General features: G+C 39.0%; 1 protein-coding gene across 1 annotated transcript; it reads right to left on the bottom strand.

Annotated features, from left to right (window-relative positions):
• Positions 1-1,647: 1,647 nt before the first annotated feature.
• LOC119884838 (SR-related and CTD-associated factor 4-like) lies at positions 1,648-25,389 on the bottom strand. The gene is given in 19 exon segments (XM_038695138.1): positions 1,648-2,716; positions 2,894-3,029; positions 16,388-16,482; positions 16,584-16,740; positions 16,860-16,973; positions 17,057-17,157; positions 17,919-18,106; positions 18,537-18,622; positions 18,906-18,989; positions 19,279-19,375; positions 21,185-21,249; positions 21,343-21,389; positions 21,392-21,488; positions 21,594-21,727; positions 21,877-21,994; positions 22,084-22,245; positions 22,378-22,422; positions 23,858-23,941; positions 25,135-25,389. Coding segments are annotated over 19 exon segments (2,271 nt in total). The 5' UTR covers positions 25,165-25,389; the 3' UTR covers positions 1,648-2,285.
• Positions 25,390-26,861: the final 1,472 nt, after the last annotated feature.

The following is a 26,861-nucleotide window of genomic DNA, read 5'->3' as shown; positions in this document are numbered from 1 at the left end:
CTTTACCAGCTACAGTAATAGGCTATACATTCTCATCAGCTTTGTCACCTGTGCATCTACCAGTTTAGGATGCCACACTGTAGCCTAATATGACAGGAAGACACCACTTTCAGCAATAGACTAGGTAACATCATAGCAGTGACGCTGCTGCAATTAACTTGTCACCATAAGGGCATTGGAGTAAAGCAGCTGCACAAATGAGCTATCGCCTTTCCGTTGAGTCACCTGCACATGATCTGTTTACTAAAGCAAGGTGTACATACAACAGCAGCGCTGGATCTGTAGCCTACTACAAGGAATTCGAGATGCAACGAATCCGATTTAAATGACTGCTGCATGCAACAATTTACCGCACTGAGACCCTACGTGGCTTCTCCTTTCCCAACAGTAAAGGACCACAGAGACGTTAAAGCATCCCCAAGGCATTATCGAGCCTGTTTTTCTGCGTGTCTTGTTAAAATAACATCATACTGCTGTGGGGAAGCGATATTTTTCAAGTGGAGCTGCTGTGCAGGATGCGCATTCGTGTACTGGGATGGAAACTGTAATGTCTGGACATGCACGTTAACCCTGCTGTACATGTCCACCATCATTCGGGCTACATGGTGTTTTTACCCCCCAAATCACTGATGTCTGAATCGACAACAAATGCGCGGCACTCCGTGCACAAGAAACACAGCTTGTCGGCCTTATCCGCTGGACCGCACCGAGCGCCTCAGTGCGGCAGCCTCTGTCACCTCTGATCAACTTGTATGATTGAGTGACGCGGTCATGCATGTAGACGGCGCTAGGACCACGCGGAATCACAATCGGACATCAAACATATTATCCTTATCATGATTAGGGCAGCAGGGTCTCCTTACATACCTGTCACCGCCACCGTCGGGCTCTAGCCGTTTCCGTCCTGACATTGAAATCTTCATGTTTCACACGCCGGTGCTGCACATCCGTGTCTCTGACTCCTGCCGCCTCTCCAAGGTCTGTCTGTCCACGGACCATGCGTGTTGTTTCCACACCGCTCAGAGGGGCGGAACCCACCTACCTTAGAGACGGCGTGCAAGTGGATCATGAGAATGTCACTTATTTATTCTCAGAGCCAATCAGCTGTCGCACACCTCGAATCTGCATTCAATGACTGAGTGAAATGCACAGTAGTAGCTGATAGTTTTATAATAATGTGTTTGAGTTTATAATCATGAGCAAACACAGAGAAAGAGTCTATTTTTATTCACCCTAACGCTTTATTTTAATGCTTATTGGTGCAGTCAGTCTGTGCATCCCATCCCCATACACACATATTCTTTTTCATTAATGTCTTTAATTAAATGCGTCAAGAAATGTGATGGAGACTTAAGTCTTCACTGACTTCGATTTAAACAATCAAAAACAAAAAAGAATAATGGGATAGGCAGCTACGACAAATATAGCCCTCTCAAGATCCCATAACTAAAACCCATGAAATCATGAGCATGGATAGGTGGGTAAATTATAGACAACTATTTCTGTTTTATTTCTGCTAATTGATGTTTAAAACTCATAATTACCTCACATACTGAACTATTTATCAATTAATCAATTTTCTTATAAAACATCACATAAAAAGTTTAAAAGTGTCAGTTTGATCAACACAAATAAAAACACCTGATCAAATGGTAGTACATTTTTTTTAATTTTCACTCCACATGATCCTACAAGGTGTGACCCTAATGTACAACAGAGGTTGGCCATGGTAACGGGGTTGACTCTACCCTCTACTGGCAGAACATGAAATCCTCTTCTGCCTCAAATGAAATCCCAACGTCTCTGGTGAAGAATTAAACACCAGTGTGGTACAAAGGCATTTACTAAAAACAAAATACCAAAAAAGGTATGACTTATAGATTTTTACAGTCTTCATTCATACACAAAAACTCTGATAAGGGAATAAGCTCAAAAATACAGACTTTGCCTTTTTTTTTTACCTTCAACTAACAAGTTTACAGACTTAAGCATAAACTACACAACTTCAAATATACAAAAAGCTGGCAAACAGACACAAGCACATACAGTATTTACAGCAGTTTCTTGAACTTGAAGGAGCATGGACCACATTTAGAACACTGTGTCTTGTTTTTGCTTGACAATAAGAAAAAGGTCCTGGTTTTGTAAAATAAAGTCTCAACACAAGTTTTTGCACCCCCAATTGTTCACAGCAGTCCTTGTTGAACCAGATGTCCTGATATTTATTAGTATCTGTCACAGTGGTTCAGCATCCTCTCCCCTCAGGTTCATTATTCAGCCAACATCTACCACCTCCCTCTATGGAAGGGTGGACACCCAAACCCCGGCCTCCCATTTTGGAAATGCCTCCCTTCTCGCTCATCCATGCCCTCTGGTCCCATAGAAGGATGTCGATGGAAAGGAGGGCCACGAGGTGGAAAGGACATAGGCATTCTGAACCTATCTGGTGGAAACATGGGTCCTCCAGGCATCATTTGAGGGGGCATGTGAGCCATGTTTGGAGGCGAGAGGAATGGAGGTAGATGAGGATTTGTCATGCCTGGAGGAGGCTGCAGAGGTGGCATACCTGGTCTGGGACCCTGCATGACTCCTGGGCCTGGCAGATTCATCACCGGTGGTGCAGGAGACCCCAGCTGGTTGTTGGTACCAGCATCTGATGGTGTGCCTTTATCTCCTTTAGAATCCTTGGAATCCTCCAAAGGTGTTACACTTCCTGCTGCAAAAGAATATAAGAAGGTTTTATTGTTTCCCAGTGGGAAAGACAGACCAGATACTACAGTAACAGTGACTAAATTGTAGTATAGATCTGTTCAGAGTATCGAGTCCAAGGAGAACATTTCATCTTCATATGATGGGTGAAAAATACACAATATTTTCTATATGAATGTTATACCTGGTGCCAACTTTGTAGGGTCAAACTCTGTGGGGATGAAAGGCACTCCTCCGGGAGGCATGGACGTAGGAGACAGCATGATTGGGCCAGGAAAAGCAGGTGGACTTCTGATGGGTGTTGCCTGTTCTAGTGGCACCTGGAAGACAAAGAAACACAATGGCATCCTTATAGGGATTAAAGTAAAACGAGCAAGAAAGCCTTCTGGAAGCAGTTAATTGAAAGGTGAAACTGAATCTAACAGTATGAAACAGCTTTTGGTTGCATCCCATTTGTATTTAATTGCTGCGTCACATTTGATAAAGGAAAAAAAAATTTCAGTAGTCATCAGAAGACAATATTATATATGTAAACCATTTGAAAAAAAGGGCACCTGTCAAGTCAAGCATTGTAAAAAGGTACACAAGTGTATGGTAAAGGAAGTCCACAGACCAACAACACAAAAGCATGGAGCCACACACTCTTAACCTGCAAGAATCTGAGATGAGGTACCAATACATACTTACTTACTTATACTTGGAAATGGAACATGGACAAAATCTCAAATTGAGCTCAGCCTAATTAAGGACATACTTTGATATGTGGATGTTTACCTTGTATATACAACAGTGTGACATAACAATGACACATTTTTAGGTTGCTGGATGAGCCGAATCCCGTAATATTGTAAGTAATAATAATGTAATACTTTGCCAGAATATTGAAAACTTAGTTTTCATCAGTCCTTAATTACTATTGAAATACTGTCACCCACATTCAGAATAAAAAAGAAGAGGAACCTTAAGTGCCAAGTATGTTTGCTCAGACCACACTAAATTGTACATTCAATTTAGTATGAAGGAGGTCCACGCTGAAATAATTCTGTATTTTTGGTGAAAGACAAGAAGATCAGGATCTAGACATATGTACAGTCTTCAATTCCTCTCCCAAGAAATGGGCTACATTTTTGTCACTTACCACTTGCATACTTGACTGCAGTTTTTGACCCAACATCACCAGGCACAGAATAGCTTCTTTTTTTCTTTTTTAAATAAGGTATGCAGTTCATTGTCGTTCTCTTTCTTGGAAAAAATACCCACAGACTCTTTTTACAGCGTAGAAGCGTGTATGGAAGACAAAGGGCATAACCACGATGGGCAAAGTGGGATTGCAGTTTCAGTTGTGTTTAAAATTGGTTTACTTTTCTTTCATCACAGTATCAAATACCATTGATTTGTATTTATATAATATAAATATTTTAACACACAGTAAATATGCATTAACAAATTAACTTCGAAGAACAGTGACTGTACATGGGAGGATAACTTCCATTACAGAGGCTAATTGTAACAGGAAAGTTGAGAGTTCTTGGTGATTGCTGAGGGAGATCAACACCTGAGGTAAAATATTAAACCTAAAAGGCATTCAGAGAGTGCAAATCCCCACCCTAACAATGCTGAACAATTCACTTATTACTTACAATGCTACCAAATAACCAAAATGTTCATTTAAATGTATTGTCCCTACAAGCATACCGTTAGGATTCGACAATTCTCCATTAGTTTTAGAGTTACAGCGAACACAGTGGCTTGGCTTTAAGGTCAAGGTAAAGGAGGAGAACTGAGCAAGGAAACGTTTAAGTGCCTGAGAGGGTACAGAGTTCACACTAGGAAAGGAAAACAAACACACAATCATTTCATCTAAGACTGATTGCCAACAAACTTCAATAGAAATGTGTTTACATATTTTGAGATATCCTGCTAACCAACAATGGACAAAAGCTATGGCTCTATGACAGAGGTCAAGGGCTGAACCACTGATCACTGAACCGCCATATACAAGCTACATTGCACAAGCATACTTATTACTTCCTTTTAGCAATGACACAGTTGTACTTGTATATTTATACTGACACAACTTCAAATATATAGAACTTAATAGTGCGCTTGTAAATAATAATTAATAATAATTGATATTAATTGATAAAGCATGAAGCAATGCACTCACTGATTTACGAATGACTTTATGAAAAATAATCAAGTTTAAAACATACGAATAGTTTATGGGTATATGAAACAGCATCAGACAGATGCATGGTATAATAATAAGTTAACAGACAAAGGTTATACTGTAGTTATGATATACAAGTTAGTCAGTTGGCTTATAATAGATTCTTGGACAGTTTCAGAGATCTATATTAAGCCATTTTGAAATATTATTGCACCTGAATTTTGACAGCCAATCAGGCCTGTTCTCTGCGAGGAGGTATGTCTACAGCCTGTCATACATGTACACACATCAAACAAATATCCTACCCTGCAAATTGAAAGGGTATATTTGAATTTAATGAAGTATAAATTCCAATAATTTAAGAGGTAAAAAAACACAAACAAAAATAGGACTGTAACAGAATTTAAAGGCACTCCTGGCATCCTCCACTGGTATTATAATAAAACAAACATTTTTTTGATTGATTTTTCTACAAACAAAAATGTGTGCTTTCATACTAATTTTAAAGAGGGTGCCATAAAGAATACACAGTGGAAATGTAGTCCTTTGTCCCACATCACAAGATATGTGAAAAGAGTGAAGTAGGCACATACATCTAATAAGCTTACTTTTATGGGATTATTTTCTTCTTCTTCTTATCTTTATTTAAGAGTGTGGTCTTTCAATTTGAGAGCATGACATTTTGATTTAACGTTTAGTTTTTGTAAAGTTTTCCCTCAAAACCCTGCCCTCGCACCCAAACAGCCCCTGCTTGTGCTTAGATTTGCACTGCATCTGCTCAAACTGTGTGCTTGAACTTGAATGATTGATTTCCTGTGCTTTGGCTCTTCTCCTCGCTCTCAGGCTGTTTCTATGCACTTGTGAAACATCTGCTCTCAGATTTTTTTGTGTAAGAATCAAAATCCCCCAACCAATAGAATTCCAGTTGTAGTGTTGGCCAATAAAGTTATCTCTGCCTTGTTGCGGGCATGTTTGCTTTACTCTTTAAATGGGTTCATCCACTCCAGCCCCTGATGGGAGGCCAGTGCGCTATACGGCTACGATTACATACTGTGTAGCTATTATAATGTAAAAGTATGGGCACGGGTATATATATAACATTAATTTTATTTCAAAAGTTATAAAGAAAGCAAGGGAAGTATCTAATAGAGCCGTAATGAATGGGAGTGGATGAACTCAGTTAAACAGTAAACACCCATATGGGATGCTCAAAAGAGTAAAGCCAACGGGCCCGCAACGAGGCAGGGATCATTTCATTGGTCAACACTACATGACATTCTATTGTTTTGACAGGGTTTTTGCACAAAAAAATCCAAAAGCAGAGCAGAAATCTGAGAGTAAATGTTTCACAAGTGCAAGGAAATAACAATAGGAAAAAAATCATCTACTATTATCTAAGAGAATTTGGGGATTTCCCAGTTATTTCAATAATGGTTTTTCCTGAAAACACCATCTAGTGGCCATCAGAAGAACTGCAGATAAAGGCAATTGATTCTGAAATTCACCAGGAGCAAAATTCAGGCCTGAAAGTCAACTAGTTTGCCATATTACTGGGTTTTCTTGTGAATGCAACAATAAAAAGCCTGACGAAACACCGTTAGGCATTGCTGATAAAGGCTGAAGCTCACTACTTATTTGACTGTTAACATCACTCCAGAATATAGAGATGCTCAATCAACAAGTTTTCATTTTCATAATTTGTCCATCTTTGATGAAATGCCTAATTGGTGCTGAGTGGTACTGTACATTTCTGATACTGCCAGTGGGGGGCACCAGAGTTAGACATTTTCAAATCCTAACATAGCGCCTTTAAGTTTACCATTTGCACATAGCTGAATCCCATTTGAACGGAGGCAGCACTGCAGGAGGGGGTACTTTTGACATTTTTTAAAAATTTTGTCTTAATTTTTCTAACTATAGTTCGTTTCTTTTTGCAATAAATGACCAATTCTGGAGGTATACAAGTGTGTGTACATAAATAAATTATATATTTTTATCTCATTGTATACGTGTACATATATACAATATCTCATAATTAACTAACTGCAGCAATGAGTGGGAGGTAACATAACAACAGATTATAAAGAACCTATCATTTGTTTTATCCGTGCAGAATATTTCATGCTGTTTAGCAACTACTAAGCTACAATACAATTAAAAAGAAGAAAAAAGCAGTTCATACTTCAAACAGCCTTGATGCAATCAGTAATCCGGGGATAGCAACAGAGGGGTCTGCTCTTACCCTGGTGTTTCACTCCATCAGCAGAAAATACAGGATATCTGCTGCTCCATTTTTCCTTCAGGTTAATTCCACTGAGGAAACCCCATGTGCCAGGCAGCTGGGCACTGGATCTTGGATCAAGACTCATATCCCTGACCGGCATCATCTCAGTACTTTGACTCTCGTCAATATAATTCCTTTGTTCTTTATTTATACCCACTACTTATAAGACATGTGAAAAGATGGTAATGAGGCAGCTCCACAATAAACAGGCCTTAATATCTTAGATTATTCATGAGAAGTCCATTTTATTATGAATGCGCCTTTCATTACCTTCCAACCATGGAAGCAGTGTGATCCTTGAGTGGGAATCCCAATATCCAAAGATCATTTATGTAACACTCACCTTCGTGAGGCCTCATGTGATTCTGATGTTCTCCACACACACACACACACACACACACGGATCTAGACCACTGCTGTACAACATGATGTAATTGAAGAATTCCCCTTTCCTTGAAATGTCACTTTCAGACTGTTCAGATTTTACATTATAAGCCCTGTTAATGACCGAGTTACCTGAGCTTATTCAGTGCATGTGGGAATGCTGCAGAGGGATAAGAGTCAGATCTGTGACATCTACAACATGTAGAACATGGAGCTTTTTCATGCAGAAAAAAAAATGAAATTCAAGGAAAAAAATAGAGGTTTTAGAACATGCCGCCATCACACTAAAATCTCTCACTACTTCTCCTGTCTCTTGCTCAGATTCACAAATACTTTATTTCTATTCAAAGCACAGGCTCAAGGATGTTAAAAAGAAAAAACATTTAAGACCTACATCTAACAGGACCCTAATGTGTAATTCCTATGATTTAAAATAGTTTTAAACATATTTAAATTAAGCACAAACCTTAAGTGATGAGTGATATGAAACATGGGTTGGTTTTACAATTATACATCATAAGAGAACAGCAGTTTGGTAGCAAAATCACAAGTATAAATGCCTGAATTTATTTACAATAAAAAATAATTAAAAAAATTGTATGATGCAAAACGAGAAAGCAGTGCTTGCAAAAGGTTCCCAGGTACGTATTGAATATGCGCAAACAGGCATTGGGGGAATACATACGCTATCTCAGCTGCAGTGTGAAAGGAAGAGGTGTGATGCGAATTTGTGACAGTCTGCGTTAAGGGGTTAATTAACTATGTTTTTCATAAACAAGTTTTAATTGAAAAATATATACAAACATTTACAAGTGGACCATTGCCATTGCTGAAACACAACTCACGTTATGTTAAAAGCAACGATAACTATGAAGTGTGGAACAGTCTTTATTCCTATCGTTTTACATTCTATGTCCTTAATGTGCATAGGAAATTACATATGTAATTTCATAAAAACGGGCTTTGACATCACCAAGTGATGTTCTGTCATCTGTCATGACACTAGGCAACGTAAGAAGGTGTGGACTGTTTGCAAGATTAGAGATCATCCACTTGGCCTTGCAGTGTAAAGAACCAAAGCGAACTGTGAAAAGATCTGAATCACTGCGGGGGTCCAAGGGAATACTTCAGAGAGGAAATAATTAACAATTTTAACATGTAAATAGAATATCCTAATTAATTCTGAAATGAAAATATGGAATATGGGAAAAGATTCATGCTGTGCTTGTTCTTTTTAAGCTTCTTTGAGTATGGTGCAAAAAAAAAAAAAAGAAAAAAAATAGGTGTCCAAGCTGCGTTTAGCAGACTTCACCTGAACGGTTTAATTCAACTGCATCATTTCTTCTGCCTCTTTCTTTCCATCTTTTCTTCCTTGACCACCTCTCTCCTCGTCTCTGCTGCACTAGCAGATGGCCGACATTGAAACTCCATCCTTTTAGTGCAACACAAACCTGCCACGTCACATTAATTTGACACCCATACCATACACCAAACAGAAGAGTCCGTCAAGGTACAGTAGCTGGAATGTGCCAATTCAGTGAGCAACTGTGATGAATCTGCAGCTTTTCTGGAGAGCTGACACCCATTGACATTGTCAAAAAGAACAGCGGCATGTCCTTACGCTTACATGAGTGCCAAGACGCCGTTGGAGTGCGGGATTGGATGTATGGATATATTATTAGAACTGGATATCGGAGCCAAAGATGGCGCCTACTCAGTCTTATAAGAACTGCTCGCCTGGTGCATATGGCAAAATCATTTCTAGCTTCGGGTGTGCAGCCCACTGAATATGCGCAGTAGCGTTTCTGATGCTGGTCATGCCCAGGAGTTCCAGGTTAGCACATAGACTTTAAATTGTGATGACATTACAGATTTCAAAATAGCTTTTCTCAGCTCAAGGAAAGTTTTACAAATATAAAACTTCCATGGATGAATGGAAGGACAATTCATAATAGAAAGACTCATAATTGACCCTGTTTGCAGTTTGAGGTGTTTTACAGAATTTCTTTTATAAGTGTGGCCTATGGGAAAATGTTTTTTGGGGCTGGAGTGGAATTTTGACTACAATACCGCGGGTGAACATCGCACAAAATTATCCTGCCATGGTCTTTTTATACATCCACATGGATGGTGTACTACGTAAAAGGTGGGTGTTATGATGCATGTCAATTAATGTAGGCTGAGCAAATGTTGGTGTCACCGGGCAAACCAAGCTAGACTTCTTTCTATGCTCAATTGATTTGGACAGGATAATGTTATACATAGCGATATAACAGAAGACAAAAAGGTCTCAGTTTGCATAACAATCCGAGTATCCATATGTGTAGTCAAGTAATCCTGGAAATGTTTGTCTGTGATAAATGTAGGCAGAGCACAGAGGCAGATGACGAAACATTTATTTGCAGAGGTAACTTCCCAAGAAAAAAAACTCAGGGTCACATCTCTCCATCCAAGGGTGTAGAATTAAACAGGGACAGTAGGGAGATGTCCCTACCAATATACAGCGACTACTGAATTGTCCCTAGAAATAATTTTGATCAAAACGATTAAATTTAACCACTTTTGTCCGTTAGTGTGTAGTCAATGTGTTTGGTACACAAACAGTTAACAGCTCGTGTTCTTTACTACAAGTCTAATGTGTTTTTAAGTCCTCCCCCTTCACATGCCTCACAGTGGTTCGGTCTTTAACAGTCCCTCAGTAACTTTATTTCTAAAAAGCGACTAGTGAAAAATCTAGTGTGTTACCATCGAGAGGAAAGTGAGAAATATACAAAAGTCTATTATAATTTAGGCTCATTTATTCCAATGCACGCTGCTCGGAGTAATCAGTCAGCGGCTTCTCTGGCAGCAGCACACTGTTTCTCCCTCTCCTCTTGCGCTGTGCACACACAGGCAGGAGTCAGTTAATTGCTATAGTTATGGGGACACTCTGTGTCTGTCACTATGATACTTTGCAACAACACAGGAGATGATACAGGGAGGTAGACCACACAGAATGTGAAAAGGCACACAACACCGAATGAGAACAGACGTACAACACAGGAGAAGAAGGTGGGGCAGCAGATCAGCATCAGACTTTGTAGAGTTTTGTTCATACCTTGTCGAGATGAATATTTACTCATTCATCTTCTACTTCCATGACCATAAAATGGCCAGATGGGTAAACATGAGGGCACAGTGTGCAGTCGACAGGTGTAAAGTGCCATGTTATTTTTTTGCAGACATTTTGGACCTGATATGGGTGAACCATCTTCCTTTTGCTTCAGGTGCAGAACTCCACATATTAAAAGTAGAGGACACAGCCAAAGTGCTAATAATTTAAATTCAAGTCCTTTAGACTACGTGCTGCTTTGTGAGGAGCAAACATGATGAGGTTTGGGGAACTGTTATAGAATTAGGAAGCCGCATCTCTGCTTGCTAACTGCCCTTAATTTGCATCTGGCAATGGCACTGCAGTCAGAAAAAGGGTCAACTCATGCATCTTTCAGAGCTTCTAGACAAAGTTTATGCTTAACATACCAATAACATTTGGTTTGTTTCATTAAATGTAATTTCAAGAGCTAATTACAAATTTCCAATCCAGTTCCACATCGGCAGCTCATTTCCATGAAATATCATTGTATAAAAACTTCAAATTCACAATTGATAGTAAAACTGACTGGTTTCTTTTGTGTTCTTTTATCTTCAGTGTGAAGAACACAAAGTACTACATTTTACAAAGAAACAGGGGCAGTATTAATATTCCCTCTATAATTTATTGAACAAGTTTAAACCTGAATATAAACAAGACAAATACATGTCTCAGAAAAAAGGTAACTATGTTAGCTATTCTAATTATTTCCTGTCCATATTCTAAATTACTTACTAAACTACAGTCAATATCTTTTGCTGATCTTTTGATAGAGACATTACAGAAATAGTCAAAGCCTAACAATTCAGTCAGAGGCATGGAAAAAGTGGTTAGTACAGTAATAAATTATCAAAAACAAGATTGTAGGAATCAAGTGAGCATCCAATGGTATACTATACTGCATGGGTGGCTTTAGCAGTTTTGATGTTTTTGTTAAGGAATGTGGATTTTCTACTTAATTCAATGAATGGCACGTGCAAGAGCACATGTCCAGCATTAAGAAAAGAATAGACTACTGAAACCTGCTGTATGTAATATAAATTTGACAAATACTATTTGGATCCACCTATTTTAAAAACACAGGCGTGAAAGATGTAACTTGATTTTAAGTTGCCATTCACCCCTTCATGAACAGGCAATATTCCCCTTGCCAAAAACCACAAACAAATTCAAAAATCATATCTCCTGTTCATTTTTCATTTAAAACTGGTGGGTTTAGCACAACATTTAGCATAGATTGCTAACAGTGCTGTCGGCTTACCTTGTCTCCCACTTGGACACTCCTCCTCTCAATCAGGCCTTTAAGTCCCACCAGCAGCCAACAGTCAGATACTCTCGACCTCAAGACAAGTGAGCAACCTTTCTTCACATTGAGGTGTGCAGTTTAGCAGGTCTGCTAAGTATGGTCGGTTTCAGACAGTCCAGCTGGATCGTGTTTTAATAAAGCTAGTTGTTTACCATTTCTTCAGCATGTTGTCACAAGGACTTTGTTTCAAAATTTTTATTAAAACTTTTGACTTCATATTGGATGATTTCCTGAATTGTCAAAATTACTATTTTTCACATTTAATTTGTTGCTTTAACTGCATTATTGTAAGCTCACTATCAGTTTGTAAATTCACGAGTTTAGAGTTCACACAAATTGCAACCAAAAACACATCAAATGTTCTCACCAAGACACTGACGCATATATTAATGACAACAGATAACTTTGTCAAACCCAGACATTCTGGATAACAGAATTAGTTACCGAAAACAGAAAGGATAACAGAAATGCTTCCCTCTACACACACCACAGTAATTAAAGTTTTTTGTAATTCCCACTTTATTTGAATAAATTATACTGCACAGTACAAGGTAACCGAGTGAAGATGCAAATATTTTGCAAAGAAAAAAGGACAAATGGATGACTAGGCATTGCTGAAATGAATGTCTATCAGCAGAGGAGCTTATCTGAAGTGTGGTCAAGTTGTCTCCTTTTTTGGTGACTATGAAACCACCCTTATTTTGCAAAAAAGAGTGAGTGACAAGTTGACAGCCCCTCTTACAAGGTAAATAATCTAACATTCATTTAAGACAGAAACTTGAAAATTTCTCTTTTCATATAACAGTTTAATTCAGAACTCCAAAATACTATCATACCCCACATTGGTTGCAAACACCTTGACTCTGAAGGTTTTCTAAAAGCACTTCAAGTCTTGGGCAGTACGTTGTGACTTGTAACCATTACAGCCAGTCTAACCTATTTGACAAACTTTCACATGACAAGTGCGAAGCTCAATGTCAACATCAAGACTACACAATGACAATAACTCCCAAACGTGCTTAGAGTGGAGCTGCTCAAAGCTCCAACAATTTTAGTAAGCATAGTAGGGCGATAATTTTCAAGAGTTTATTATAGGTTTCTCTGTGGGGTTAAGTAAAAGAATGAATTCATCTGGTATTAGCTGTGTCTATCCAATTTATATTTTATCATAACTAAATATAACGCCAATAACTAACCTCTACACAGTTTGTGTGCCACTGTGTGGCTTTTCAACCGATATCTCATGGGTTTTAAGTGGATTCCATTTAAAGCATTTGTCATCCACTGTTATACTTTAGTTGTAATGCATGGGACTCACAAGCCCACAAACACATTTTGCACATACACATAAACACAAATACCGGCCAACAGGTAAATTTCTTGCCTTTATGACAGTAAGTCAGCTGTCGCCGCTGGCCTCAAGACCAGCAGCCTATTTCATCTTAGCTGGTGTAACACCTTGATTCCACCAGGCACGGCTCTATAACTTTGTGCATGCGACGTGGTTTTGTTCTGTTGTCTGCACGGCTTCATACCACATGGAGTGTGTGTTTAGCCTGCCTGATTTTTTTGTCTGTTTAAATTGTGTTTATTGTTGATATACAATTTGGAGTCAGCACAGATTTGTGTACTCTCTGCAGAGCAGAGCGGAGAGCTGCTTCTGGGACGCTTCTGAAACGTGCTGCAGCAAATCTGGTAGAATCACAAGCATAGACTAGAATGTCCACGTCAGCTCCAGCAATATCAGGAACAGGAATATCTATACTGGCATTTTAAACCAAAACGGGTGCATCTACTCACCAGTGGAAGAGGGCAAGTCCGTCCTTAGAGTGATCATCAATTAGCCTGCCAACCGCTGGCAACGAGCCAATTAGTCCGTTATTTATTGTTCACCCGTTCTACAGAATCAGATTACTACTCCATCCTCTACTCCGTGGACCCACCATCAAACTGCCCAGCTTCCAGGCTGGGGATTCCCTGGAGCCAACATCAGCACATTGGCCAGACTATGGGAGGGTCTTGTCGGACAATCAATAAGCTTGTCTATTAGATGAAATTTTAGTTTGCTTCACGAGAACCCAAAGATGATTTTGTTAAGATAATAGATTAATTGAACTGTGGGTTTTGTATTGAGCACCGACTGTAAAATACACAGGAGTGGCCTCAAATTCTTGTGTTTTGTGATTGTCTTGCTGGTGCCTTTTGAAACACCTGGTTGTTAGTGATTGTTAAAGGGCCATGTACTGAAATATATGGGTTCTTTGTAGGGTTGACTGGTACATAACTTAAATATTATCTTTGTCAGACTTGCGCTTTGAAGAAGTAAAGTCATGTATTGAATGGAGTATCCCTTTTATTTTTGTAATACATCACCATAAAAAAAGAAAAGAAAAAAAGTGTGATATAAATTTTTGGTCATATCACCCATCCCTATGTAGATGCAATCAGTACTGACCAAGACAGTGGGTGACCGACTAAGTTAAATTCTTCAAGAGCATATGCAGTTTGCATGCAAATGTTAATTTGTGTTGTTTGACTTGACTTTGCAAAGTATTTTCTTACCCTGACGCATTTCTACCATGGATGAAACTGAAGATTAGGGCTGCACGATTTGGAGAAAAAGTCATATTGCAATTTTTGTGAACAAAATTGCGATTTGCGAGTGGATTATAATGGAACAAATGGTACTGAGTCTGCTTGCTTAATTATCAAGGAATCAGCTAAATACTGACATTTTGAAATGTGTATTTCTCAATTTGAACAAAGTTAAACAATATTTATAACAAGTAAAACAGATGTTAAACAGAACAAGGGGAGCGTGTTGCTCTACGGAGGAGGCCAGCTAAATCTACAATTGTCTAATGCAGAGCCTCTATCCACAACCTGGAGGAGGAACTGTAAATGAGTGTATTAAATAAAGTATATATGTATAATGTTTAGTTAATAGTATAACAATAATATATTAAATGCTACATACATTATAATTTCATATAGGCCTAATAGTATACTTTTTTACCACTAGTTGAATATTAAATCCAGTTCCAGCTGTTTAATTTCCGTGGGTTGTTTTTATTCATTAAATCCTTGTGCAAGCAAAAGGTTCTACATTGATCTCTAATTTGTTAATACTGAGTATTAACTTGTCAATAATCATATTGTTCAACATTTAATGATTAGCTGGAGCACGTCAAATGTGTTTAATGTACAGCCCCATCGAGTCTGTGATTGGCCGGTTGACGAAAAGTGACTGACAAGCACATCGACTCTGAAAACAACAAAAGGCATCGATACAGTGAACGTTAAATGGCCAGCGAGCCAAACCCAAACCTTATCTTCTCCCAGTTTTGTTCTGTCTTGCTGCTTCAGCTGCTGACGACATTGCTCTGTCTCTGTCACAAAGTGACTGGAGCACCGGCATTTCTCTTGGTGCTCCAGTGGCAAGTCTGACTATGTCCGACTATTAATAGCGGCGGGGTGGGGAGGGGGGGTTAGTTACAGTAGGTTTTTGTCTTAAAAGTTACTCTCACATTGCTTATATTATATTGTTTACATTGCTATTATTATCATTTTTCTCATTGCACGTAGGCTCATCTGTTTTTAGGGGCACATGCGAGAGCCCAGTGTGGGCACAGATAATGAGCAGACTGCAGCGCACACAAGAGAAGAGAGCGTTACACAAAACTTTTTCTGTTTTATTAAATCGCACACTTTTTGCAGTCATGTAATCGCACATGACAACACTGTGATTGCGATTAGACTCACCGTGCAGCCCTACTTATAATTATAAATTTTTAACCTAGTTTTTGTCTGAGATGGTGAGTATCGTTGTGTGAAATGTTCACCAATAACACAGCAGAAGTGTCAGAAATGCCTAAAATAGGCTGAGCACCAATCTATAGTGTACCCGTGATTTCACTGTTGAATGGAGATAGGTTTCGGGCGTCTCAGTACAAAATTTAAATGGATGCTTTTCAGTCAGTTAGGACAAGGTATCTCCCCTGACCCATGGTACTAGTCCTAATAAAAGCTTTTCTAAAGCTAAGTAAGCCTTAGAAAGGCCAAGTATATCCTTTGATTTGAGTATTGAGTATTTCTCACTGAATGTTGTAGTCTTTAAACAGTATTTCTAACCAAGAAAGAGCATAACGCAATATCTCTGATTTGATTTTGAAGGGTTTAGTCGTTTATTTAGGTAATTCCTTTAAATTTAACCTTGCAGTAACTTGATTTTTGAAAAGAAGATGAGAGGGTGGTTCAGATAAGCTCCACTACTCATGCTACAATAATTATTTTTCCATACATCCTCCCCTGTGAAGTAAGCCTCCAACACCAAGGCCACTAAACCAATAAAATGAGAGCACTTCTAATATCATAAAAGGTGTTTAAAGACTGTATTAGCATTACCTGAATGTGAGCAGTGATGGCTCCATCTGCTGGTACACATTCCAGTGCTCCATTTACAGCTGCCTGCTTATTGGGGTCCTTGGCATTATTCCATTCTGTGCACAAGTGAAAATACAAAGACAACATAAGTGAAATGGTTTTTAATAGCTGCAGCAGGTGAATTTTGGCCATGTTAAAGGAATAGCTAAGGGTTTACCTGGATTTAGTGTCTCTCCATCCAGTACACCCCCTTCACGATAGCTTTCCAACTCTTCAACTTTGACTTTGCTCCAGGGGATGTAAGTCACTCCCCGCTCCACATCCCAGAACTTTTTGTGTGCTGATTTTATACCTTTGTTCAAAGCCCAAGCAATCTAGGCAAGAATGACATTAGTTATAATCATCAAGTGAACAGTCAGTCAGCATTAAAAGAAGTTATATAGAACCAATATAAAACTGAAAATAAAAGCAATCTGTGTAACAGTTTATGTACCTTAACAGGTTTCTGATTGACTTTGTATGACCCCCTACTGAGTTTGTTCAAGGCTGTATAGGCATCTTGTCTGTGAACCATAACAATATAAGCACAACCCCTTGGAGGAATCATCTGGACATGGAGAAAGAGAAAGGTAATAGTGAAACACTTGATAAACATTATCTTAAGATCATAGAGGATTATGAGTATCTTACATTTATGGACTCAATCTGGCCAAACTCTTCCAGAAGGGACATCACGTCAGACTGCTGAGTTTTCTTGTCTAGTTGTCCAACCCAAAGTGTAGTGCTGCAAACTAAAAGCAAAATGAGATTAGCAACTGGTTGGAGGATGGAACTGATTCATGTTCTGTTTAGCTTTGCTGTTTAAGTGTGTAGGCTCAATACTATTTTACTGGTGTTGTCATGGATAGAGTTGACTTGGAATTTGTGGGTCAATTGTAATGGCTACTCAGATTCACATGGCAACGGGAAAGCATGAAATGGTTAACAAATAGAGTTGCCCAGGAAACTAGATAATTGTTACCCAGATTTGCTGGGAAATCAGAAGGCATGACAATTCTGGTTACCCTATTGGCAACCAATTGCCAATTGTATAAACCAAAAAAAAATATCCTTAACCCTTGCCCTTAGCATACAACCTTTTGCTTAAGTTGCTGCTGTGCTATATTTTATAAAACAATCAGTTATACTACAATTGTATTTCACTACGTCAGAAAATTAGTGTGTGGCTTGACAGCTCGTGAAAAATGTAATTTGCCTGAGTCTCGCGAGACAGCTTTTTGTCTGACGAGAAATATTGTCACAATTCAATCTCACGAGATCTCGTCACATCCCTAATAATAATAATAATACTTGTTTGCACAATCTTGTACAACTAACTTGTACAATCACGATGCTGGCTCAACGTCTATCGGCATCATCTATCGGCCCAACCCCAATTACTTGTGAAATCAAAGTGGCTCCTGCAGATATTGTGACTGTGACTTGCATGCAATTCTATCTGCTGAAAGTTTAGTAATATCATTCACAGGTTTGTTTCTGTTGCAGCACATACCACTGAGTGTCTGGCTCTTTATGCTGGGAAGACCTTTCTGTCTGCGCTCTCTGTCCTTCTCTCTTTCACTCCTGTCCTGAGAATGAGAGCGAGATCTCCAGCGGCATTCTCTGGAGCGAGAAGTAGAGCGTCGATGCCTAGACCTTCTTGAGCGGGACGAAGATCTTGACCTTCTTCTCCTGGGAGATCTGAAACACAAAAGATTGAACCAGCTGAACATGGTGTCACTAAATATTGCAATTCCTAAGAGGAATTCATTAGCTTAGAAATAAAGATGGGAAAATGTACAGTAAAAATGTAAAAATGACAAATGGGTTCTGAGAGTCCATGGCGGCAGCTGAGTCAGGGCCTGCACAGCGCTGTATTAAATGCGCCATACTTTCTGATTAGTAATTTACACTTCAGGGTGCATTGACTACTCAAGCAGTTTATCAAATAATTTCTTAGCATTGGCGATGTTACCCAGCTGACCACTCACAGGTCTTGCTGTCAGCATTGCCACATGTAATTACATTTTGGGGAAGGTGCATGTCAGGTTACAGGGTATGGCGTGGGCTATGGGGCTATGCGTAGGTTACGCCCTTGATTTGATGCAGAACTATATATATCAGGCTTTACCTGGAACCAGATCTGGATCTTGATCTCCTGCCATAGCCTCTGTTTCTGCGGTCCCGCCTCATAGTTGTGTCTTCTCTTGAATTTCCCTATTAGAAAATAAGGACAAGAAAATTTTATTTTTCCCAAATTAATAAGCAGAGGGTTCCAAATTTATAGTTTACACAATGGGTCTCAAATTCAAAACAACACAGAAACCTCCCTGCCAACTGAAGTAGCCATGGCATTGTCTTGCTTTAATTTTACTGACAAAAACTAATTTTTGGAAGAATGCTGACATTAAAAAGCAAATGCAGTTGAACTGTAGTATTTCTCTCACAACAGAGACATTCAAATCAGGTTAAACTATGATTTGAAAGTTTTACAATTTACCTGCGATTGTGAGTAAGCTTCATTTATGGAAGGGAATCCATCTAGCATCATATGATGTTCGCCATGACTCATTCCTCCACTGTGCTGAAGGACGACAAAGAGACAGCCACAAGACATCACAGGGCCATTGATCACAGTATATTGAAACTGAAGCTTGCCACTCCACATGGTTGCTCTTAATCAAAACATGGGAATTTGAAGAATTCATAATTTATACTGTTTTGGCTTTACATCTCTTAGGACAAAGTGTGAAGAAGGTATTTTGCTTGAGCACAAACATTTGCTTCAAACTACTTTTGGACAGCATGTTGGTATTATACTAGAGAATTGCTATATTTGAGAGTTATTATATAATGCATTGATAATTGGATACCTCTGTATCATCAGTTTGTCCCATCATATGTGGATGAACATTCTCTGTGTTGGGCATCTGACCAGGAAACTGGTTAAACACATCTTCAGGAATGCCTCTGTCATGAAAAAATATACACACCTAGTCAGTCTGGGTAGTACAAACAAAATACAACACGTTGAAAGTAAATTAAACCAAATCAATTAGAACTGTAGGCACAGTGACAGTAAAACAACAAAGTGAAGGAACAGCAAGTAAAATATATTACTGGAAAGGGGCCTATACTACGAAGCAACTTAACATACCCGGGATATCTTTTTGTTATCTGGCTTCACTAACTCTAACCCCGGATTCACACAGGCGGCATGTGTGCGACGGTTTTGACCCGTCCTCAGCCCTGCGTCAACTGACATTGGAAGCGTTTCAGCAGCGGTGCGTTTAGCGTGCATCACGTTGTTGACTTGTTGTTTGTTATTTTGTGCTTCTGCTACCGATCACAGCTCTCTGTGAACAGTTTCCCCCAGTTCCCTGCAGGGCTGAACTTTATACATGGAGCATTTGAGATTAAGAGCGGTTTGCCTGCCTGATTTTGCACAATTCAACTTTTATTGTCAGACTCGGGGTCCATTAGAAAAACATACATCATCATTACACACCCACACCCCCCTAAAATACTTAAAGCACAAATTAATAGTGCGAATTGTTTAGATTCAGTTGATTTGGTAAGTTGTCCTTGATTTTTATCATGGTTAAGAAGGCTACGTAGTTAAATTGTTTCTGTCTGTTTTAAATGTGTTTATTTTTGATATACGATTGGGAGTCTGCACAAGGTATTTTATTTTGGAAATTGACCGGATTCTCTGTGCCATTTCTGTGTCAGACTTCCTGCCCAGCCAATCTGCTCTGTGCAGCTTGAGGCGTCTTCCGTAAAAGAAATAGACTGGCTGCCTTTTCTATGCTTCTGGGACGCTTCTGGTGAGAGCACAAGCATTGACTGCAATGGCCACATATAGCCCCGGAAGCCGCGGCGCGCACTCCTCCTGTGTGAGCCTGGCGTAACAATCGCGATCAAGCTAAGCGGGCACATGACGCTGTTTATCACCTTGGTAAGTCAACCCAGGGTTTCCCAATCCAACCATGAGTGCGTTCACATAAGAAGCGATGTTTGCAGCATTTGCAGAGTGTAATATTTTACAAACTAAGAGCAAACTATAATATTAGACAAAGGAAGATAGCAATCTGTGTGTTCGAGTTAACAGGCGTATAATATGAATATGCTTAGATGTATTCTTATGGCATGTTACCCTTTTCTTTCAGCCCAGCTGTGTGTCACACATTCAACAATAAAAGCAGCAGGCACTGAATAAGTGGTCACTCAACTCACTTTTAAGAACTTCTTGTTACTTCAAAAATAAGATTAGTGCTTTAATCAGTCTCTGTTGTAGGACTAGCTCCGCATTACCTACATGTAAAACAGTCTGTGGGATCTTCTACGAATGGTGATGTCATTTTCCAAGAGTGACTGGTTAGCAGGTGGTTGTTTTATTGTGTTAACCTCTACTTTGGACCATAACCTTAGCCGTTCAAGTTACCATGACAAATTTCCCCGGAAAGAAGTGAACCACCATTGTAGGACTGAAAACCCAGGGTTAAATCCTGAAATCACTTTGGTAATGTCAACTCCTGCTTCTTTCTACAGGCCACAGAGAGCAACAAAAACACAAAACTCCATTTCAAACTATCAACATGGATGTAAGAGCAGATATTTTCTAACAGCTAACTGAAAACATCAGTGATTCCTACATGTTAGCTGCACTGATTGCAAAAAAGGTCTTTTCTTTCAGCTGTCAAACTTGACTGATGATGTCCCTGCACTTTCATACAAAACATACAAAATGTAGCATATATACATTTAAATAAAACTCACTGTGACTGGGCAATGCCTTCTTTATCCTCAGGTTCATCATCATAGTCAAATCGATCCAGGAGTTTCTAAAGAAATATAAATATTACACAGTTAAGTAAAGAGAAAAGCAATTTGCACATGATCAGAGCACGTAACGTGATGATGAGCTATGCTATTACCTCAGCTAAAGAGCTTTTCTTTTCAGTGTGTGCACTGTACGGGTTGAGCGTGACACAGGCATCTGGGGTGGGTTTGGTATGTTGTTTGCGATGGTGGCTGCAAGAGTCTTATCTGCCTGCTGGAAGTTCTGGAGCATCCTCTGCAACTAGAGGAGGAGAGGGTGGAGTCACTCAGAATTTTAAAAAAATTTTACCTGACATAATGCAGAACAGCTGGAACACTTAAGAGATCAAATGAATATATTGCTTACCTCCTGACCATGGGGAGACTGAAACAGCTGTGCCACAGCAGCTAAGGCATCAGGATTGGGTAACTGGGGCACAGCAGGCACAACTGAGGTACTAGTGACAGGAGGCTCTGTCTCTGTTTGGGGTTCAGTAAGAACTGTTCAGATACAAGAAAAAGATCAACATTTTGCATGATATCGATGCATGCAGTTCATCAAACAGTTCACAAATTAAAACCTCACTTTCTTTACTCCCAAGTGGATTGTTACAAACATTACCCAAAGAGAATTGTATTAATTTCTCTACCTTCCAGTGCAGGGGCAAGCACATTGGCTCCATTGACCATATCCATTAGAGGCTGAATGATGTCCATGTCGAACACACCATTCTTCTGCCATAGGTTCAGGACACGGACAATTTTGCTCTGATAAAGAAAACAAGCATTACCATCCGTGAGATATTTCTTTTCATCCATTGATTATTTTATATACCAAAAGCAGAAACATAGAGCACCTTATCATCCTCTGGACACCGGTAAAGGTTTTGAAAGGTATCTGTGAAGTTCTTCAAGAATCTGGGCCCAAATACATCCTTGTCAACACCAAACTGATGCCGTGACTGTCGAACAATGGAATCGACCACATACAAACCAGGGACTTTCAATTCTGGCTTACACTAATGGAAACAAAAACAAAAAGACAATATATTCCTATTATCTCATGACAACTTGTATTTGTTAAGTGCACTTTGAACTCTGAATTATGAATGTCTTACATAATGTACAGTAAAAGGCTCTATAGTACATACCTTCTTGATGAACTTTTCAACAATCTGGACAACATGTTTGTAAAGCTAATAAAGACACAAAAATTCACATCAGTCACAACACACTAGATAACACTTTAATCATGCAAGATATAACCATAAAGGTCAGGAAAAGCAATGAAACAGTGTGATGTTAAAAATTCTCATTTACTATGACTATAATCAGTAAAATAAGCATCATATTGTGTACAAGGTTGCAGGGGGGGGGGGGGGGGGGGGGGGGGGGGCAGGAGCCAATCCCAGCTTACATTGGGTGCAGATATATCTGCATCGGCGTTTATAACTGACGATATATGAATATTAAAAAAGACAAACAGAGAGTTGTGGTGATTTTCCATTACCAGTATCAGCTCAACTCGCCTCGCCCTGGCCATGCTCTGTTTTCCATTGCAGATAGTACCCAGTGATAGAAACCCGCAACGTAATGTTCAATGAGACACGCACACCAGCGATCCACACAGCTTTCTCTTGATTTAAGTTAAAAAGTTTCAACATTACTCAGAATTCAAAGACAGATAAGCTGTGTTTTCCTCTGCCATTGTTGCAGCAGTGGTGCGACCAGAGGGCTCTGTGAGCGGGCGGCCGGCCGGCCTCGCAAGCTCCTCCCGCGGGTTGGCACAGGCTTTCCCACCCCATCCTCTCATTTCTTCAATTTGTTACTTCTAAATATTTTCTAACATCGACAAAAGCAGATAACGCTGCTTGTTGCTAAATTAGCCACAAAGCTAATGCGTGTTTATCAGGAGAGGAGGCTAACATTAATGAGCAAAAGAATATTGGCTATCGGATTTTAAAATCTTCAAATATCGAAATCAGTATTGGAATTGAAAATCCCATATAGGTCGGGCTCTAGATAAAACTGCATTCTAACATTATGCAATGGAGAAAATAGTTTTCAGGAAGTTTCAGGTTTCAGGTTCAGGTTTACCTGATACAATTAAGCTGACTGGAAAGAGGAGACCCATTCTAACATAATACCAACATGTATGCAAACTACTTACAAAGCATCTTCCAAGAGTTAAATCTCCACTCACTTTTCACTTAAATATGAATAGATATACTTATCTTCCAAAATTCCCTAGCCAATGAGGTAAACCCAGAACTCAGTCAGTTGCAGCCACAGAAATATGGTTACTACCTAGTACAAAGTACAAACTTTTGCACCCAGAAATCCACATTACTGGAGGTAAGTAATTCATGTGAAAATTATAATTTACAGGTATAATATTCCTTGAGATAATTCTTCAATCAATTAACTTGTGATTTTTGAATGCCGAAAGATAGCAACATTTAAGACATATGAGGAAAATTCTCATTATTCTGTTATTTACTGTATATTACAAAAGTTGGTCAAATCACAAGTCACAATGATTTGGGTATAATGACAAAAACTCTACGAGTTCCCCACTTGTATTACCCACTCCTTAATAGGACAATAAAATTGATACAGTATTGACCTTACCTTGATAGCTTTGATGGCCGATTTCGTTACAGACATCATCTTAGCACGGGATATTGGAGGCTTCATGTCAATCATGGAGAACAACTGAATGGTTTTCAAAAAAAGAAAGACATCAGTTAATTTAAAAAAGTAAAAATGCTGGTATGCTATAACATGGGGGAGGGGGGGGGGGGCAAATACAAATTATTCCCATTCTCACAAGCCATGGGTGTTCACAAATATTTTTTACGGAATTTCTCTTCTGTGCAGACAGTATAACTAGATATGATATCTGTTCTTTACTTACTTTGTAAAACATTAACAACATACACTCTTTAGCCATATTCAGGCATCTGTGATTGAGAAGAGTAAATTTATGTATACCTGAAGAGACCTTTACTGTAGCTTTGATCTAAAATATAAGGCACTCAACTTCAACGAGAATGTGTAAGATATAGGCATCACGTGAATGGTCACTGGTGTTGATTTACTAGCGACCAGCGGTCTTGTCAAACTTGGGTTGAACGGAATTTCAATACCTTGATTCGTACACTGGGCTTGTCTTTAAAAGCGTCATTATACGTTTTGAAAGCAGCACACCGATTAATATAACACCCAACTCAAATATGTCACTTCAAATACACCACTCTGTAACAAATCAATGCATAATGCCCCAACACCACAGAGAGACACGTTAAAATAAAGTGACGTGCATGACGACAGTCCAAAGTCCTCGGATGGCAACAATAAACAACCAAGTCACTTGTTCGGCTCGACTCATGTTGGTTTGGGGTGCGTTATTAACGTGATTAAGTGACATTGAATTTCCTCAAAACATGCAACATTAGTAACGTAGTTAGCAGCGCTGGTTAACGACAGCTTTATTCGTATAAACCAATCATTTAATGCACACGTAACCATTTTTACACGAGTATGATGTAAAGCTGCAGAAGCTTTCCTGAACATTTCTGCTGACAGTTCATCGCGGTCTCAAAGATATAACGTTAAGACGCTGAAATCGCAGGCCTAGCAATATTAACGTATACGTTGAACTCAGCTTAAGCTAGCGGCTAACAAATCCAATCAAGCTATGTTTACGTTTTAGTCGACCCTGTTCAACTGAACTAACGTTTCCTTAAAAAAATACAACTGCTGAAGTGTAATATAATTAGCATAAGCTTAACTATCAAACAATTAGCTAGCATTAACTTAAACCAACTGATGTTAGTTCGTGTTCACGTTAGCCTTACAGTTTAGCTCTTTGGACTGAGGTAACATTAAACACCAGCAAACTTTACCTCCATGTTGAACGCGTTAACTGCATCCATGATGGTTTGATATTTTGAAAACCGGTTGACGAACGTGTCTCCTCTACCCAATCATAACCATTTGTAACGTTAGTTATATAGCAAACAACATAACCACTGACACTGACAAGCTCTATTTTCTCTATTATATTCTGATGTGATCACATTGCTGGTCAAGGCTCTGCTATGCTAGCTACTAGCTCATGGTACTAGCTTCGCGGTTGCTTCAGTTCCACCCCTTGCGTGTTCGTCACGTACTGGTTCATCTGCGTCTGATGTCACAGGGTCATGCTGCCTTCATACGAAAAGTGGCATTTACTTTTAATTGACTGGAAAATTCAATTGGGGGTTCCCTTTAGCACATCTTGATTGCCAATAAAGTGACCAACTTAACTTGCAGTTACCTCTCAAAGTCTAACCACTATTATGTTTATGTTATGTTGGTATTTTTAAATTAGTACAATTGTACAATGTAAATATGACTTACATTGATGTACATTTGATGATTGATTATATCTGAATGTAATACCAAAGGTAATCCTCGACATACATTTGTCAAATATACATAAACCAACATTACCAGACTACACCAGAGAAGTATTTGAATATGTGCTGACAGTTCGTGGCCTCATCTAACCATTTCCACTGCAAAGCCAAGGGCGTCACTTTGTGTTAAAAAGTGGTTGGGACACAAGGGCTCAGATTAGATACACTTGGATCACAAGACGTGACGATGCAGGAGAACAAGACAAGAAGATTTTTAACACTATTAAAAGAAATGGGAAATGCTGAAATTTATGAGCAGGGTGTTTGGGGTCCTCCCCTAGAAAATTGGAGCATTAAACACTTAATTCTACTCCAATTTATGGAGGAAATGTTAAAATACATACACACTTTATAAATATAAAAACATAATATGCATATAATGCAGTAATCAGCTGCTTGTTATTTTTAGCTAATTACTCTATTTAGACAATGCACACTAGTTTCTTCTATATTTAAATTGTATTGCATGTTTTCTTATTGTGCAAATAAACCTTTCTAGAAGCATTTGTCAGTTAATATTTCTAGGTGCAAGCTATTTTTCACAACATTTTTTACTTGCTTTCAAAAAGTGATGGGGACAAACCATTGTTTTGCTTTTCATATGAGGTCAATTCATTATTTGCAAGAGATTAACAAATGTTTTTGACTGTAAAATAGGGTTCATTGCTAAAAGTCATGGGAAACAATGTTTTATCAAATAAAATAACACATAAAACAACGCAGATGTTTGGGGTGACAGCTGCTCTGTCATTGCAGAGGACAGTGATACTAGAGTTTGTCAGTGCTCAGTGCCACAGGCAGTGGTTGGAGGAGCAGCAGGAGCAGAGGACGCAAGAGTAGGAGAGGGAAGCTAATCTGAGGTGTGAGGAGATGCGACAGACAGGAGCTGGTTTGGTTTTAAGCCGAGAGAAAGCCGAAAGAGAGGAGAGGCTGAGGAGGGGGAGGCTCAAGGCAAAGACAGTTAACTGCTGACCTCTTGCTTAATGCAAATTGCAAAACTTATTTGTAAGGACATACTTCTTTGGCTGTTTTATGCAAACTACTGCATGGCTTTACCTGACAAATGTCTTGACACTGAAAACAATATATTTTCTCTGTACCTTTTAAAATAAAGAAAATCATTATTTTAATGCAGGCTATTTTATCTCTGTAATAGCTTTTATGTAAATTTT

Source organism: Micropterus salmoides, unplaced genomic scaffold, assembly GCF_014851395.1.
Source record: "Micropterus salmoides isolate LMB-PRFRI ecotype aquatic unplaced genomic scaffold, ASM1485139v1 Ms_hic_scaffold_371, whole genome shotgun sequence".
NCBI lineage: Eukaryota > Metazoa > Chordata > Actinopteri > Centrarchiformes > Centrarchidae > Micropterus > Micropterus salmoides.
The sequence above is the reverse complement of the archived record's forward strand: the minus strand, read 5'-3'. Positions and strand labels throughout refer to the sequence as shown.